General features: G+C 39.3%; 1 protein-coding gene across 4 annotated transcripts; it reads left to right on the forward strand.

The window, feature by feature from the left end:
- The first annotated feature begins 7,748 nt into the window (after positions 1 to 7,748).
- LOC309709089 (prostaglandin E2 receptor EP1 subtype-like) lies at positions 7,749 to 15,541 on the forward strand. 4 transcript variants are annotated; one of them, XM_082537544.1, is made up of 4 exons: positions 7,750 to 8,032; positions 9,613 to 9,992; positions 11,668 to 12,578; positions 14,420 to 15,541. In XM_082537544.1, exons 3-4 carry the CDS (start codon positions 11,709 to 11,711, stop codon positions 14,687 to 14,689), a joined length of 1,140 nt encoding a protein of 379 aa, XP_082393670.1. In that variant the 5' UTR covers positions 7,750 to 8,032; positions 9,613 to 9,992; positions 11,668 to 11,708; the 3' UTR covers positions 14,690 to 15,541. The 4 variants fall into 4 exon arrangements, with proteins under 4 accessions (XP_082393673.1, XP_082393670.1, XP_082393671.1 ...); XM_082537545.1 differs by having other exon boundaries at positions 9,644 to 9,992; XM_082537546.1 differs by lacking the exon at positions 7,750 to 8,032 and adding an exon at positions 8,040 to 9,549 and having other exon boundaries at positions 9,644 to 9,992.
- The last annotated feature ends 1,780 nt before the right edge of the window (positions 15,542 to 17,321 follow it).

The following is a 17,321-nucleotide window of genomic DNA, read 5'->3' on the forward strand; positions in this document are numbered from 1 at the left end:
GCTAAAACAGCATGTGTGTGTGGTTGGATAGCTTTGAAGTTATAATGTTCCAGTATTGGGTAGCATGCTGGAACAGTGGTTAGCACTCGTGTCTTTCTGTGTTAGCCCTGCGTCAGGTTGGCGACCTGTGCAGGACGTATCCCACCTCTTACCCTATAGTAGCTAAGGTTCCGTTAACTCTGTTCTTTCTTTTAATTTATACAAATCTGTGCCGTATCTTTCTTTCCTGAATGAATCAAATTTTTATAGGCTCATATTTTGGCTTTGTCAGTATACAGTGAATGTAATATATACTCACCTGCCACTGTTAGGTGTTTGGACCCTCATTCTTGGCATGAAGACCTATAAATCGCCCTCACAACCACCAAGTTCATCTGATTTCCCAGTTTGCCGAACTTGTTGGCCAGACAGACTGTATATGTAAACTGACAGGAGTTTAATGGGCTTAGAAATATAACTTTCCCTTTTTGTTTTTACCTTGATACAAGGCTAGATGGATCCATAGATATTTGAATTGCTGTTGCCTCCCTATCAATTTGAACCTCTTTTTTTCTGTAAAACCTGGAGATGGTTATGTGAGAAAATCCCAGTAGGTCAGGAAAATTTCAGAGGATCCCCTACTACCTTTTCATCTTTCTTCCCCAGACCTGTTTGAAGTTCAGGAGGCTGTTTTTGTGCCTAAATGCACTGAGCTGCTGACATGTAATTTTCTGATTAGATATTTGTGTTAATGAGCAGTTCAACAAAGTCATCAGTGCTTGTTGGGTAGAGAAAGGTTTGAATCTGCAGAAGTATTTTTGACGTTTCAACTCTCCAGTGGCTGAGCCAACAAAGCTCCAATGAAAGCATATACATGGTGGATTTTGAGGCAAGAGATCTGATGTAAATTTGATTTGAAGAACTCCAAACAAGTCAAACTTTTAAATGAAAATCCCATACTTCAGCAGAATTTGTTTTTGAATATGCAGATTGTTATGGTTTTAATTAAAATAATCCTGGATTGCTTTACAAAAATATTATGTATTGTTGTTGGTTACAGCACAAAAACAATGCGTTGACTAGTTAACGTTTACTCTCCCTTAATCAAATAAATGCTTCTTTTATTTTATGCATTGAGAATGTCTTACTAAATCCAGCTTGGAAAAAACATAACAGCAAGGCCAAATGTGGACAATGGCATCTGTTTTAAATCTACAAATATTTGGTCTGAGTCACAGTCTGCAGTGTCTAAACAAAACACCTAGTATAATGAATGCAGAGTACTCCAGATTCTTGAGCTTCATGCATTCATTTGAGACTGTCATGCCACTCTCCTTTCACATATTGTCACAATGGAGTTATTTTGTATTGCTGAGGAAATCGAGGCTCAAATTGACCAAACTACGGAAGTTCTTATGCCATCTGCTCTTTTCAATGAATCACTGCAACTGCATTTGTACAGATCTAACAACTATATCTGTCTACAAATTTGTTTTTCCCTTAAAACATAAAGTATTAGGAAACCTATCCATTAGGAAAGCTTGCTATTGCCTTTACACTGTATGCGGTTCAACAATAAAACCACACGATTAGTGTCTTTTCCCTCAAATTCTGACCTTGACCTTGAAATCTGCATCACATGACTGATTGTATTTTGTCTCAGAACACAGATTACCATGAGTTCTTCTTAATGTTTATCCATGCTGGAAACCAAAAAATCAACCATAATGATCATGATACACTGCCCAGAGCAGATGTCATCTGTTATTATCTGTGGATCCTACAAGACTGGGATTTTCTATTTCTCCTGGCATAATCAGCACCCGTCTTTACAGAGTTCGAGACATGCAGCAGGCAAAACAGTAACCAAATATTAGAAATTGCTTCTGGGTTCCAGCCTGACAATCTGACAGTGTGTTGTTTTTTTGTTTTACAATTTGCACTGCAGGGAGTGTGTGCTACATCAGAGAAAAGTAGTTGAAATTGTTTCTCTCTTTGACAGCGTGTTTGTCTTTTCTTCTCCCAGCTGAATATTTTCATGCAAACATTCCACTGTTCGGTTTTTGGCCAGACAGATAATGTGTGGCTTTCCACTCATAATAGCAAAGAATTCCCATAAATATAATAAAACTGAGGAATGCACCCATATCATGGACACCTTTGCCCCACTGAATATGTTTGCATGATATCACAATGCTTGATTAAAGCTAGCACAGTATAATTGTGCAAAGTGGTGTGATAGAGGGGAATGTTCTTGATGTTAAAACCAAAACTGCAAATCACTTTTCTAAACCCGTAAAACTCCTGTCAGTTCACATATTCAGGCTCTCTAAACAACATGGTGGTTGTGGTGGGCGATTTTTGAGTCTTCATGTCAAGAAGATTTTTTCTGCATATGCAACACTAGAATTTCTTTTTCTTCCATGTTGCATGTTAAAGGATAAAGGCCTTTGTAACCTCTGAAGAGCATTTCCATCTCCCAGTGCGACAAAAAAAAATCAGGTATGCAGTGAGTGAGTTTTTTCTCTTTGCGGTGAATGTAAGGGTGTAGAAGGAGCCTCAAACCCATAAACCTCAGACTTAGTATTGGACAAGCCAGTGGACTGCAGATGCCAAATGGCATATTTTGTAGTAATTCGTGAAGAAAATGGAGGCAGCAGGGTCTCCTTTAAGAGGTAGGATAACAAACATGTATGGCAGCCAAGCGCTCGATTGTTGCGCTCTCTAAGTGGGCACTGGTAAAGGAGAAGGATCAGACCTAAATGATTTAGTCCAAGACCAACATAAATAGAGACATGTCTAATTGAATGTCCTAACAAGATAAATGAAGCCAATAAAATATAAAACTATCTAGTTTAGAATTAACATCTTTATGTGCCATCGTTATGTCTCTGTTCTATCAAATAGTGAATTTCTTTCTGTTGGATTTAACAACAAAACTAAAACTAGCTGAAGTGATCTATCTGGTTCTCTTTCACACCTGCTGTGTTTTAGCTCATGGTATTTAAGCACTGGCTGGCACTGCTACTCTCTGCCTTCCATCTGGACTCTGTGAACAATGTCATGAGGTAAAAACTATTTTCATGTAGAAAATTCACCAAATAAAGAAATCAAATGTTCAGGAAATTGTGGCGATTAGGTCAAGTACATGACTCTTCTGGTTCATGAAGAGTAATATTGAGCTATCCCTCTGACTGGCTAAAGTGGGTTTTTATAGTGTGTCCGTTCACTTACACTTTTTTGGGAAAAATGTGCGTCCATGCAAAAGAAAAAGGATTAAAAGCACAGACAGAGGCTGCAGTTGACACTTTTCATTATTTCATTGTGTCCTATAACTTCACTCTCCTTTCCGTCTGGTTCACAGAGCAACAGCAACACAACCAAGAGTGGACCATGGATGGCTGGAGCGCGTGCTTTGTACCCTGCCGTCATCTGACAACAGAGCTCAATGCAGGCAGACGGGCAGTCCCTGGAGTGGAACGGACGGCGAACGTGCTCCCTGTGTTTGACTATAAATCCCACTTAGGTAAAAGGATGAAGAGACAAAGTAACTGGTTAAAAGGAAGACAAGTGGAGAAAAGGAGAAACCTTTAGGAGGCAGTAAGAGAAGCTACTCTTTGCCACGTTGTTGTTCCTATTGTAGTGGGTGTTAAGCCTCTAATGCCTCTAAAAAGTTTTTGTGTTTTTTCAGTCTGTATACCTGCTTTCTTGACTGTTCTTCAGTTGCCCAGCCAAAATCAGAGTGATTGCACTGTTTTCTGGGACTCCTGTTGCTTCAAGGAGTGTCACAGACACTTCCAGTTCCACTTGCCTGGACCATCCAGCCAGTCACTGCTCCTGCAAAGAAAAACACTGCAATACTACAACAACAGGGAACTCATCAGAGGCTAGATCCACTGAATCGCACTATTCAATCAGTGAATTTGAAATTGCCACAACCCTCTGTCACTGAAACATCAGTTCAGCCCAATGTAATGGAATCTGATTTTGTTCCCCTGTGTGTGCAACCCCTGTGTATACACGTGAGCTGGGTTACTGCAGGGGTTTTCTGTTGAAGTGGCCTTTATTGCTCAGTAATACACCCCGTGGCTTCTCTAACGACTACCCAAAGATTTCTCATGTTGTGGGTTTGCTTAATGATCGAGCTGATAACGACTGTGTTGAGTCTGTTCCTTCCCATTCCCTACAAGGCCACCTGGGTTGGCTGGAAGACTCTTTACTTAGCCTGGCAGGGCGAAGGACACTGTCTCAGCTGAACTATGGACACGCACACACATACATATACTGATACTGATAAGCACTCACTGATGCATCACCCTCCCTACCCCGGATCCAACGCCACCTCCAACGCTTACCTCCCCCATGATGTGGACATCGGGTCAGCTGGAGGCGCAGTCGAAAAATTGTAGCGGTCCCAGATCAGATGTACACACTGGAACTCTTTCCCATGTTGCTTGTCTGTGTTTATTGTGTTATGGTGTGTTGATACCTGTGCATTCCTGTATTATCCTTTTGTGTTGCACATTTCAATGTTTTTTTTCCTCGCTACCTGGCCTGACCTGTCTCCCCAATGTGATGTTTGTATTGTATGTACGGTCGGCAAGGTCTGTCATCTCGGTTGTGGGCAAAAGATCTGCAACTGACAAATAAAGGCTATCTCATCTCTCATCTCATCTCTTCGGAGAGCTGAGTCTTATTTAATTAGCAGGTCAAATGAGTCATCCACATAAGTTTGTAAGGCGTTTAAGAGAGTGTTTGATCAGCTAGATGGTTCTTTAATTTATACCAGACAAATACTGTCACTGAGTTCTCAACTGAATTGTGTCAGGGACAAAGGCACTAAAAATCGGTTACCATCATTTCTTAAATAATCAGCTTAAACATGAACTAGCTTTAAAGGACGAGCCAGCATCTCTGAAAGACTTAAGATCTCTAACCACAAGAAACGATAGTCAGCTTTCCAAGTCTTTGTTGATTCCACTGGAGAACAAATCCTGCTTGATGACCAATTGTGGCTCCATCCATCCATCCATCCATCCATCTTCTCCAGTGGGTGCTGGGTTTTTGGAAGACCACATTTAATACACCTTTATAGTATCGCGTGGTGTCTTTTTGGATTAACTAACTCAGCTTCAGCCCTCCAAGCTTTACTTTCTTAAGGAATTTCTGAACAACTTTGTGTTTCTTGATGACATTCTAGAAAAAAATAAAATGCCATTTCATTAAGGCTTTGCAAAAGTAACTGGAAAAGAGACTGTGTGTGAAGGAAAAGAGATGTGAATTTCACACTTCTTTAGTATCATTTTTGAGTTATATTCTCAAGAGTGGGCCAGTGAAAATGGACCCGGAGAAAGTCAAAGCCATGACCAAAGGGCCCACTCCAACCACTTGGAAACAATTACAGCACTTTATGGGCTTTGCCAGCTTCTATTGCCAATTCATCACAAACTATAACCAGGTAGCAGCACCTCTAACTCATCTCACTTCTACCTCCAGAGCTTTTGCTTCATTTCCAGAAGCTGAATGCGCTGACCAGTTACTCCTATTTCATGGCCAGGCTCAGTTGTCATTGACAGGTTCTTAAAAGTAATGCATTTCTTAGCCTTGCCTAAACTTCCCACAGTTACCATAACAAACCAACAATTAGTTTAACATGTTTTCAGGTTGGATGGAATTCACTCAGACATTATTTCTGTCAAATGACAAAGCTTCATCTCTCAGGTTTGGAGCGCTTTCTGTGATGCACTATGATTCAAAGTTAGTTTAGTTTCTGGTTTTCATCTACAATCCAGTGGCAAGACACAGATCAAATCATCCAGGCAGCAAATCAGGAGGATTTGCTGATTGGCTTGGAGCTGCCTTGCATTGTGTTGTTTCTTCCAACCCACCTACGTGAAGCTCAATTTGCCTGCTTCTATGAGAATTTGTCCCACTTTCTCCATTTCTCAAATCATACCAGTCACTTCTGTTTTGGCAGCCCTCTTTTTTGGCAAATCCCTAAGGACCTGTGGGGAGGCGTTCATTATCCTGAGAAAATATTTCCTGCTGACCTTTATCACATTACTTCTCCTCAAGCTTTAAAAAACATTTTTTTCATTGCAGACAAAAAATTATAACAGAAGACAGGGGTAAGATGCAACTAAGGATGCCTTAATTTTTATGTGTTTATTTTGGTGGGCACTTTCGACCCTGAAACATCTGTTTGGGTACATGTGATTCTGAATACGAAACTTCAAACCACAGGGATCCAAAAGAGCGCTTACAGTTTCGCTTTGCATTTAAACATTAATAATAATTGCTGGATGGCCTTCATATTTTGTACACAAGGATGAACCCAAATGACGTTAGTTCAGTTTAATTCAATTCGGTTTTATTTACATAGCACCAACTTACAACAACAGTTGTTTCAACACACTTTATATTGTAAGACCAAACAAATGGAGTACACAAACATACAATTTTGCTCTTTGTATGTGTGTTTGTCATTGAGAAAGAGAGAGAAAGCAAGAGAGAGAATGTGAGTGTCTTTGTATAAGCTTTGTCATGAAACATACTTAAGAATGAGGGTGAGAGACTCCAACAACAACAACTATGCCCCCTCAAAAGCCAGAGGTTAACAGTGAATACATGGGAAGCCCTAAGAAAACCCAAAACCCAAGGCCACACATGCAGATGACGATTGAGCACTCAAATCAGACGGGGGAAGAGAAAGGTCCCGGACAGAGCCGAGGGCAAGAATGCCAAGGGACTGCAGGCAGCGAGAAGCTGACCCCAGTACAAGCCGAGGACGGGGCCCCACATGCTTCAGTATTAAGAAGTAATGATGCTTAATAGTGAAACCTCTGAAAGGCAGAGTAGAGATCTTTACTGATGTAAATAATGTTACCTGATTGTAATGGAGTGGTGGAGGTGTTCTGATATTTACAGTTCACAGGTAGAGGTCTTGATTTACCCCAGTTAAATCTATGAGCGTAATTCGCTCCAGAAGAGAGTTTTGTGAGTTCCCAAGGAAAAGTAATAGCATCATCAGCGTATAGGCATGTCGGATTGCTGCTGCTAGTGGTTCAATGAAAAGGACAAAAGCTAGGCCTGTCTGGTGCCCCTCATTAGATTAAAGCCTTGCAAATTAAGTTTATTTGTCCTAACACATGCATTTGGATAGCTGTGTTTTGATCCATTTTTTGAAGAATGTACCAAATCCAAATTTGTGTAAAACTGCAAATAAAAATTTCCACTTTACCTGGTCTATGTCTAACGAGACAACTGTGGTTTCTAGTTTATTGATTGTGGAGCAATGATCTATTGCATTAAATGGTCTGTGTGTATTGTTTGCTAAGTGTCTACGCTTGATTAAACCTGTTCAATCAGGATGTATTATGAATGGAGTAATTTCACCTGCTCAGGTGAAATTAACTCCAGGAGGAGGATTTTTGGACTTCTGCTGTTTGCATCAATGTGTGTCAGTGTGAAATAAACCAAGTCAAGGGTAAACAGTGTTGGGGAGTAACGGAATACATGTACCACCGTTACGTATTTAAAATACAAAATATGAGTAACTGTGTTCCGTTACAGTTACCGTTTAAAAAGGTGGTATTCAGAATACAGTTACTTTGTTGAAATAAATGGATTACACTGCAGTACTTTCCTGTTTCATTTTGTCGCGGGTCAGGACTGTTTGGGTTTTGTTTGACAGCTACGTGCTGTTGTTCTAGGCGGCAGCGTTACGGTTGCCATGGTTACAGGGCGATGCTCTCTCTCTCTGCGACTGTGTGTTTCCTGGGTGAGAGAGCGCCTTTTCGTTGTTGTTGTTGTTGTGCTAAGCTAACAGGCAGAATGCTACAAGCATAGCTCTAAAGAATGTAGCATCATGGGCAGTGTAGTCCGTGTTGCAGGGAGAATGGACTGCCATACACGTTATTGGTCTGTGAGCGCGAGGAGGGAGAAAAAGGGGAGTGGAAAGGTACGAGTTGTCATCGAGGAAAAACGGCAGCTGGAAGCATGTAAATGTAATAATAACCACTTCAGCCAAGAAGAGTGCCTGACGAGCCCAGTTGTAAGTAAGCTATTAAGACTCGACTGTACACCGTGTTCGTGTTTTCCTCCGAAAACAATAAGTTCCGTTGGAGCAGCCTTTCGACGCCTCTCTCTGTCTCTGGCAAGAAAAGTTGACCCACACAACAAAGTAAAGCTATTTTTCGGCTACGAGCCGACAGGGACCCCGCCGTATTAGTCAGAGGTCCCTTTACTACAGTTCGGAGTCGCGGACCTTCAGTAATAGTAATAAATCACACAGCAATAGTACATTCACGTTGTTGTAAAAAGCATGATAATATATTAAGTAATCCAAAGTATTCAGAATACGTTACTGTCATTGAGTAACGTAACGGAATACGTTACAGAATACATTTTGGGGCATGTATTCTGTATTCTGTAATGGAATACATTTTAAAAGTAACCTTCCCAACACTGAGGGTAAACTATAGGTGCCACCAGTGACTATCTTTCTGTTGGAATGAGACAGCAAGCAGCGTGGTCCACCTTACGCCAAGAATCCACTTGCACCAGTCTTTCGTAGAGGAAAATGTTTTTCATCTGCATAAACAAGAAAAAAAAAGTATGACATTTGTGTCTTGGATCATAAATCAACTAAATTTTTCGCCTGTTTTACAAACCTCTTTGAGACTGGGCTTCTTTTTCAAGATGTAATCCCATCTAATAGATGTTTTGATATTTTCTGCGCACTCCTCCCTTTAAGACTCTCGCAGGGCCTAAATTCTTCCTCCAGGTGTCTTGATTTAATTTTTTTAAAGGAAAAAAAACAAAATGAAAACAATTTACATGTCAGTGCCCATCTCTGCTCTTTCCTGTGAACCAGCAGCCAATCTCTAATGTTGCTTTTGCTCAGTTTCCAACCCAAAATGTGTGCTAGTGTGCTCCAGCTTGCATTCCACGACCTTGTAAAATTCAAACAAACAAAGCCACCTGGCTTCAGTATGTACTACAGGAAAAATGTCAATCAAGCAGAATACATTTTTCCTTTACACAGCTGCAGAAACCCTCAAGACTAACACCAGGGTCCTTGAGGAACATCTGTTTTATTTTCTAGAGCGTGAATATGGCTTTTCCATACCAAATTATCTAAACTACAACTGCAAAACAAACACCTTCACATGTATCCTCGTCTTTTTTAAACATTTTTTTTATTTAATTGTTTTTTAAATTATATCTATAAACGTCAGCCTTTTGCTCCTGAATACTGAGGTCGTTTATTGGAATTACTGAAATAGAAGACCCTTCATAGGAAGAACTAATATCCACCATGTACTGGACAACTGATACCTCAGCAGAGGTTATTTTGAGCTCAGAGTTACGCATTCAACTGCAAAAATAAATAGATTAATAGCGCAGCCTATGGAACCGAATCTGTTCAGATCGATTCATTTACAGAAGAGCCAGGAGCTGAAAAGTGTCTTCGCTTCAAGCTGATTACTGCAAATAAAGCTTTATTAACTATTTCGAGACCAACATTTTGAAGTTTACAGGGAAATTAAAACTCTAACAGCTGCTTAGGTAAAAAATAATGACTTTTTCTTTTTAAATTATTTTTCCCTTCACTCTTTTTTTGAGAAATAGTGACGCTAGGTTGCGCTTACTGGTCGTGCAGGTAATGTAAACAGGCTGCAGGGAAAGTGCAGCACAGGGGTGAGACGGACTTGACTCAGGGGGCGAACAGCAGCAGAGACGCCCACACAGACTGGAGGACACCGCGCTATAAAAATGTGAGTCGGTATTTCAGCGTCAGTGGGGATCCTTTAAAAGCCACAGTGAAATAGACAGGAGCCTTAAGCAATGGAAAAAACTCCGCGACGGACATCGCTGCAGTGGCGCTTGTCGAAAGGAAACATGACTTCTAATGAAAACAGATTTTTTCTTCTGGATTTCTTTGGACTATCCTTATGAATCACAAAGATAAACCAGCTGGACTTATAAGATAACTAATCAACTGTCGAGTGGTAAGTAATTTCTTCCATTTAAATAATAATAATGATGAAGAGGAGTAATAAAAAAGAATAAGTCTTTGTTCATTTTATATGTATTATTTTTTGTTAACATCTGTATATATGTTTCTTATTTAGTGGAAATGTGAACTTTTCTGAAAATATACAGATCAGTGTGGGAATTCTCATAGATTTAACAAAGTGGTGAGAAGAAATTGTGATAGGGTGTGTTGTGGTGCAGAAAAGCAGCTTACTGGCTGTCTCTGGGCTCTGTGGAAGTCTGAAACAGTAGGCAGGAGACAGCCCTAAAAAAATAATATTTCTTTCTGGTAGAAACTGGATCCAGTAATTGTTTTAATTAGTTTAAATTAAGGCAATTACTGTTACTGTTTAGACACCACAAACGAGGTATAAGGATTCTCTGTGTTAAAAAAATGTATGTGATTATGGAATGAAGCATCGTGAACAGTGAGCTGAATAATGCTCAGCTCTGATTTCCCCCAATATTTAGTCTTTTTTTTTTGTGTTGCTGGGAGTTCTGTTCTGTTTAACTATGTTTGACCTCCAAACTAAACCTAACAGTGACGCTCCACTTTGATTAACAAAGCACTGCAGTCCTGACAGCTGCCTCAGTAGCCTCTACTTGCTGTCTGTCATCCTGTGTCCTTTCATCGCTCAAGTGTGTCAGGTTGGGTTCAAAAGGAATATTTACAAATCAAAAAGAAGAAGAAGAAGAAGAACTTAAACATTTGTCATCTATTAAATATATATATATTAAATATATGTATAAAAGATTGAAAAAATGTTCCTGCCTATGATGAATAATTATAAGTACATTTATAAGACATTTGTGTGTCATACGACTATTAAAGTTCTCTCCTTTGCACTTCTTTCACATACTTCCACCTGAATCAAACTCAGTTATAAAAGAACAAGAGCCATATTCGTGGGGAACGCAATAGATGTGAAAACAATAATTTCCTTCTTTTCTTTCTTGTAGTGTTTTTGAATCTTTTAAATGTCAGCAGCCCTGAAATCTTAAAAGATGACCATTATAGGATGTCACGTAAAGGTGGTGCCTTTGGTTTCAGAAGCGGCTTTACTGCCTCTTGTCAGTGATTCTTTGGCCAGAGAAAGAGATGAACGCATTTCTTCTGAAAGCTATTGTCTCTTTTGGCGTTTTAACAATCTGCCAATATCTAATAGCCTACCCTCTAAGGGCTGTGGCTAAAGGACCACCTGACCTGGCACTGTCCCCCACTCAGGAAGATAAAACATATTTACGGTTGTAACCGTACTGCATTTTGTGCCCCAGAGTTCAATCGTGTGCTTCAGTGCAGCCACCATGCCTCATTGCAAGGCAGCCACGTCTCCCTGTTTATGCTTCGAGGCAGGAATTCTGTTCACAAATAAAACCGTTAGTCTCATGTTCCCCCCACCTGGTTGGTTTTTGTGTCCTCCTGTGTCATCACATTTAAATAAACAAATCTGGGAACACTATTGTAGATGTTTGGTTGGGTTGGGATTTTCTGCATTCATTTTTTCCAGGATATTTCCTGAACTTTTATTTGTATTTGTGTGAATAGTTATTACAGCTTTTGTTAAATCAACTCATCAATATCATTTTACACGGATCAACAGCAGCTTAAGAGTGCTTTATAACTAAATATGCCTTTTCTATCTCCTGCAGCCTCACCTAACTATGGATCTCACGACCTTCAGAGTTCAGAGATGTTAGCTTTGAGCCACTACAACTCCTCAGCCCCCCTGCTTCTCCCTCATGTGGCTAATGACAGTGGAGGGAAGGTGGAGGTCAGGGCTGCTGTTGAAGGGCTGTCACACCATGAAAACCTTACCTTTGAGGAGCCTACCGCTGGTGGAGCGTTCATTGTCATATTGTCCATGACACTGGGCATCATCTCCAACATTGTGGCCCTCTTCATCCTGGTTAATGCTTACTCCCTTCAGCGCCGGCGCTCCAAAGCTACATTCCTTCTGTTTGCCACGTCACTAGTGATTACAGACTCGATTGGCCATGTGATTCCTGGTGCCCTGGTTCTCCGACTCTACCTCTCTGGAGCTGCAAGGCCTCAGTATGTCAACTCCTCTGATGGGATGTGCCAGTTCCTCGGTGGCAGCATGGTGTTCTTCGGACTATGCCCTCTCTTCATGGGCTGTGCCATGGCTGCCGAGCGATGCCTGGGTGTTACTAAACCACTGCTGCACTCATCTTTGGTCACAAAAAGACGTGCAAAAATTTGTCTTTCCATCATCTGGCTGGCAGCCTTAAGTGTGGCCTTGCTACCCTGCTTTCAGCTGGGTTCCTACACCTATCAAGAGCCAGGGACCTGGTGTTTCATCAAAGTGCTCAGTGACACTAAGGAGGTGGATGTGGCATTTGTAGTATTGTTCTCTGGACTTGGGCTGGCCTCGCTAGCTGTGGCGCTGGTTTGTAACACCATCAGTGGACTGACACTGGTCTTCGCCCGGCTCAGGAGGCAGCCCGGCTCCCATCACTCAGCCAAGTCCCACGACATAGAGATGGTGGTGCAGCTCGTTGGAATAATGGTCACTTCGTGTATCTGTTGGAGCCCTCTGCTGGTGAGTGTCAGGAAGTACAAGGTTAAGAAAGAAAAGTCAGTAAGATGGTAGACTTCACCTGTTGTCTAAAAATAAAAAAAGAAAGAGCTCTTACGCATCAAATATTCTCTCACACAGATGTTTCTACTTAGGTTGGATGATTAGCGACACTCTGAGCATGCTTGCCTTCATGCCCATACTGTGCTTTATTAACTCTCGTCAGTTTTATTGCAGCTGTTAGATCACAACAGCTTTACAGCTCTCTTACTCATTCTGGCAGCTCACTACAAGTGGATTTTTAGCCAGTATGTTTGAAAGCACCTATGTGGTGGTTAAGCAGTATTTTTACTCCTCAAATTTTTGGAGGTTTTCAAGTTATGTCACATAGTGCAACTGTGAGATTAGGGGCAAACTGAGAATTTTGGTTAAAAACTGTGAAGTTAGAAGTAATATTTAAAGTCACACTGCATTAGCAACAGGATCAGTGCTGACAAAGACAAAAAAAGAAAGAAAGAATCTTCTGTCCAAATGGCCTTGTTTCTGTAAAAACAAAACAAAACATGAAATTCTTATTTAACACATTTCTGAAGAGAACTGGATCACATTACACAGCTGGATCATTATGGGATCAAATGTCAGACAGGGAACAACAACTGCTAAATTAAAGAGTAAGTGCTCTTACTTTGTGTAAGTCAATCACTTTGTTTAAATATCAAGCTCAGTTAAGAAAACAAAAAAACAATGTGCAAACAGAGACTGAAGCAGAAATGTGGTCAGAAAGAAAGACCGCATATTTAAAAAGTGCGTCACATGCATAATAACAGAGGGATTTTGCACGCTATCAAGGGTTTATATAGGATTAGCAGAAAATGAGAATGGGAAAGTATCTCTCAAGTTAGACCTGCCAACAAACTCTAGCTTACATCTCAAGGAACAACAGCAGTCCAAAAATTCTTGCTCAAGCTTTCATGCAGCCACTCAAGTGAACTGTGCAGCAGTCCTCAAGGACAAAACAACATACCGTACACAGCTGGTATCTGGTTTGTATCATATTAAGAAGCTTACAATGTGTTTTTTAATTTGGTGATTTCAGTGTACTCAGATTGTCATTTGCTTGACTGACTCACGTAAAGATTCAGCCAAATTCTGTTTTACTAAAGTGAAATTATTTCCATCGGTTGCTTCCATCCTTCCATTTTCTTAACTGTTTATCCAAATTCAGGGTTTGTGTGGGGCTCGAGCCAATGCCACCTGACAAAAGTCAGGGCGCACCTCGGACAGGTGACCAGTCCATTACAGTTTCAAACTGGGCATGACAGGCATGGTGACTTTGTTATTTTTTGGTCAAACATCAGCACATTGCTGATAGTTACATATCAGTAGCATGCAAATTTAATGTAATGTAATGTAAGAAGGCTCAGGTGTTACTTCTGTGCACAAACATATATGAAGCAGAAGGTTTTTTGTCTTATGATACCTGCATGTGATCAGAGAATTTGCACTATCATTATTAAATAAATGGTAAATACAAGTGATCTCATTACATTGCTCTCCCTAAGATGATTGCATATTATAGATTTCACTAATTAAAAGTATTGGTATCAAAGCTGAAGATTTTAATACCAGGTATTAGGCGCAATGCAGTCCAGCTAAACTTTTACTCCTGCAGTCTCTACTTTAAAATATCAATAAGAGGTTAGTACAACTATAGCCAGACCTTATAAAGCAATGTCACTGTATCTATGACACTAAGGAGGGCAGAGTGGCATTCTATTTTTATAAACATTTATTTTGCTATTCTTTTAATATATTGTTTTTACTTTTCATTTTACTAACTGCAGTTTTATGTTTCATGTCTGCAGATCTTTGGCCTGATGTCCGTGATTCACTCCTACACGGGAACCATTGGACACAGCTTGTCATACTATGAAACCCTGATGGTGATGGGAGTGAGGCTGGCCACGTGGAACCAGATCCTCGACCCCTGGGTTTACATCCTGTTGCGCCGCACCGTGCTCCGCAAAATCTACCTCATCGCTAAGTGCCAGGCAGGCCTGAGGGGTACTATTTTGGGCCGTTGGGAGCCGTCCTCTTTTCCTAGCTCAGAGAAGAATGATGTAGATCAAGTCTGATCTGAGAGAAAGGCTGACATAGTAATTTGCGGATATATTTTGTTACCAGGTCAGTGAGCATATGAAGAACTCAGCAAAGATCTTTATAAAGAAAAGCCAACAGAAGAGCAGGATGTTTGAAAACACCTCCGTGGCTTTTAAACCTTCTCTAAAAAAGTGCTTCTTGGATTTAATCATCATTTCTCTTTCTCACATCATCAAAGTTTACCCTGAGTTCATGGTCTGGACCTTATAAATGAAAGCTAGCTAATGCTATGATTTTGCACAAAATATACACTTTTCTACTGTTTACCTGCATTGAGTGAACATTCCTTGTTATTATACCCTCATAAGGAAACTCTGAAGAGGACAAGGGAACGATTTAGGCCGCATATGGCTGCAGTACTAACCACGCTTTGTCTGGAGAAGCTCAAAGTTTTGCAGAAGTGCCACTTATACAGGGACTACATACAGTATTGCATTGATTTATTTGTACTCAGTTCTATCTGCTTTTAAAGACATGAATTGCACAGTTGGCATGCCTTCATTGTATGGTTGCAAAAGAAATCGGTTGTACTGGTTTTAACATTTGGAGGGAGCACCGTACTAAACCCAGAAGTATTTAGAGCGTATTCTGCTGAATGTGTTTCATTAAGGAATGTTAATATTCAAATACTGTGGAGTTTATGTATGTTTATATGCTCTATGTGTGCTTATATATTTCTTTTTGTGAAATAAAGTAAGAGGTTATAACGTAATACTTGAATTATACACTCATTTTTCTGAGTGTGTGTAAAGACTGAATGTAAATAAAAAACGATTCAATGTGATTTTATTCCAGAACTTTGTATTTATTTTTTCCCTAAGCTAGAAACAGAATCTTTTAGCTTTTAAAAAATGTTGTACTCTACTATCATACAGATGTCTGTGACATCAGTGTTTATTATTATTATTATTATTATTATTAGTAGTAGTAGTAGTAGTAGTAGTAGTTCACCTACAACCACATAAAAGCCTTTTTATTTTGTCCTAGAAATGTCTCTAAATTCCTAGAAGATCTAGACTTGCTATTTCCAATTGCTCCTTCATTATTCTGGATAATGTTAAATATTACTGCAAAATGTTAAATAAATGAAATCTGATATTTATTTAACCTCCCATAAAGCTTTCAGTCCAATCATAATAGGTTTTGCCATCCAATCTTGGTGAGTGGACATATGCCCTATTGACCCTTTCTTATTTCAGCTGATCACAGGATCTGGACTGGTTATATTGTGGGGTACAGAGCAGGTAAAATAATTCAATCATGATCATGTTTCTTGCAAGTTTGTTTTTTCATTTACCCATACAGTGATTAACAAAATTATTAGACCACATAAAAACAAGAAAACACAAATATTTTAGAAATCTGTCAGTAACTAAAAGTCATGTTGATGTTTATTAGGGGAAAAAATAAACTGAATTCATGTTGTAATACCTACATTTGAACTGGCAAACTGGACTTCTCTGAGAAGTCCGAAACCAATCCAGCATAACATTCAACAACGACAACAACAACAACAAAATAATATTATTTTTTTTGTTCAGGACTCCAAGTAAATAACTGTAATTTCAATTTCAAAAAAAGATTTTTATGTACTAATTTTTTGCTTTTTTATGGAACAGTAAGTTTTAAAATTTGTGGATAACAAAAATTTTTGCATAAAAAAAATATCATTTTGATAAAATAGCTTGTGAAGATGGATTAACATTACAGAAACATAAATAATGATTTTCGCAATTACCAAATTTTAAATTATTAATTTAGGGCAGTTGAGCCTTACATTGGGTGGTGATCTTATAATTTTGTTAAGCACTGTATGCAATGGAGGACACTGATACAAATTCTACATTTTTGTTTTTTGTGTATGCGTTTCTAAATTAAATACAGTTAACTTTATGTGTGTCTGAAATAAAATAAAATACTGACCTGTATTAAAATGGATCTCAAACAACAGAATCCTTTACAAGAACCATTTAGGTTAAGTTCAAACAGAAATATTGGACCAAATAACTGTTTTTAAGTGGACTGGATCATCTTTCCATCCATTTTCTAAATCACTTTCCAAGCTTAGGGTTGCAGGGAGTGGCTGGAGCCTATGCAGCTGTCATAGAGCAAGAGGCACAGAACAACCTGGACTGATCGCAATTGTATCAGATCATTTAAAACTAAAAAATAATCTGCATCATGAATAGAAAAAATTGATTAAATTAACATATTTATTCCTATTTGTTCTCCAAAATATTAGCAGCTAACAACATTGCATTATATCTTTGTTAGTATGAAGCAGGACCAAAGTCTAACCAGATTGCATAATGCAAACTGGTGAAAGCTGACATATTACAAAAAGGGAAATAACGATAGCAGAAGAATATGATGTGAAAAGGTAAGAGTAGTAACTGTGTGATGTAATGTTCCTCCGTGGATATTTTCAGTGTTAGATGTGGACTTACATCACACAGAACAGAAGAGAAAATGGATTCAAAAAAGAAAGATGGTCTGAGTTTATGTAAAGAGGAATTACTTTAATACTATACAAATATTTACTTGGGATGATCAGGGGAGTGGATATCTGAACATATACAACTGAGTCTGATGGCTATATTGGAAAAA

The sequence above is a fragment of the Aulonocara stuartgranti genome (assembly GCF_965226115.1).
Source record: "Aulonocara stuartgranti genome assembly, chromosome: 6".
NCBI classification, from domain to species: domain Eukaryota; kingdom Metazoa; phylum Chordata; class Actinopteri; order Cichliformes; family Cichlidae; genus Aulonocara; species Aulonocara stuartgranti.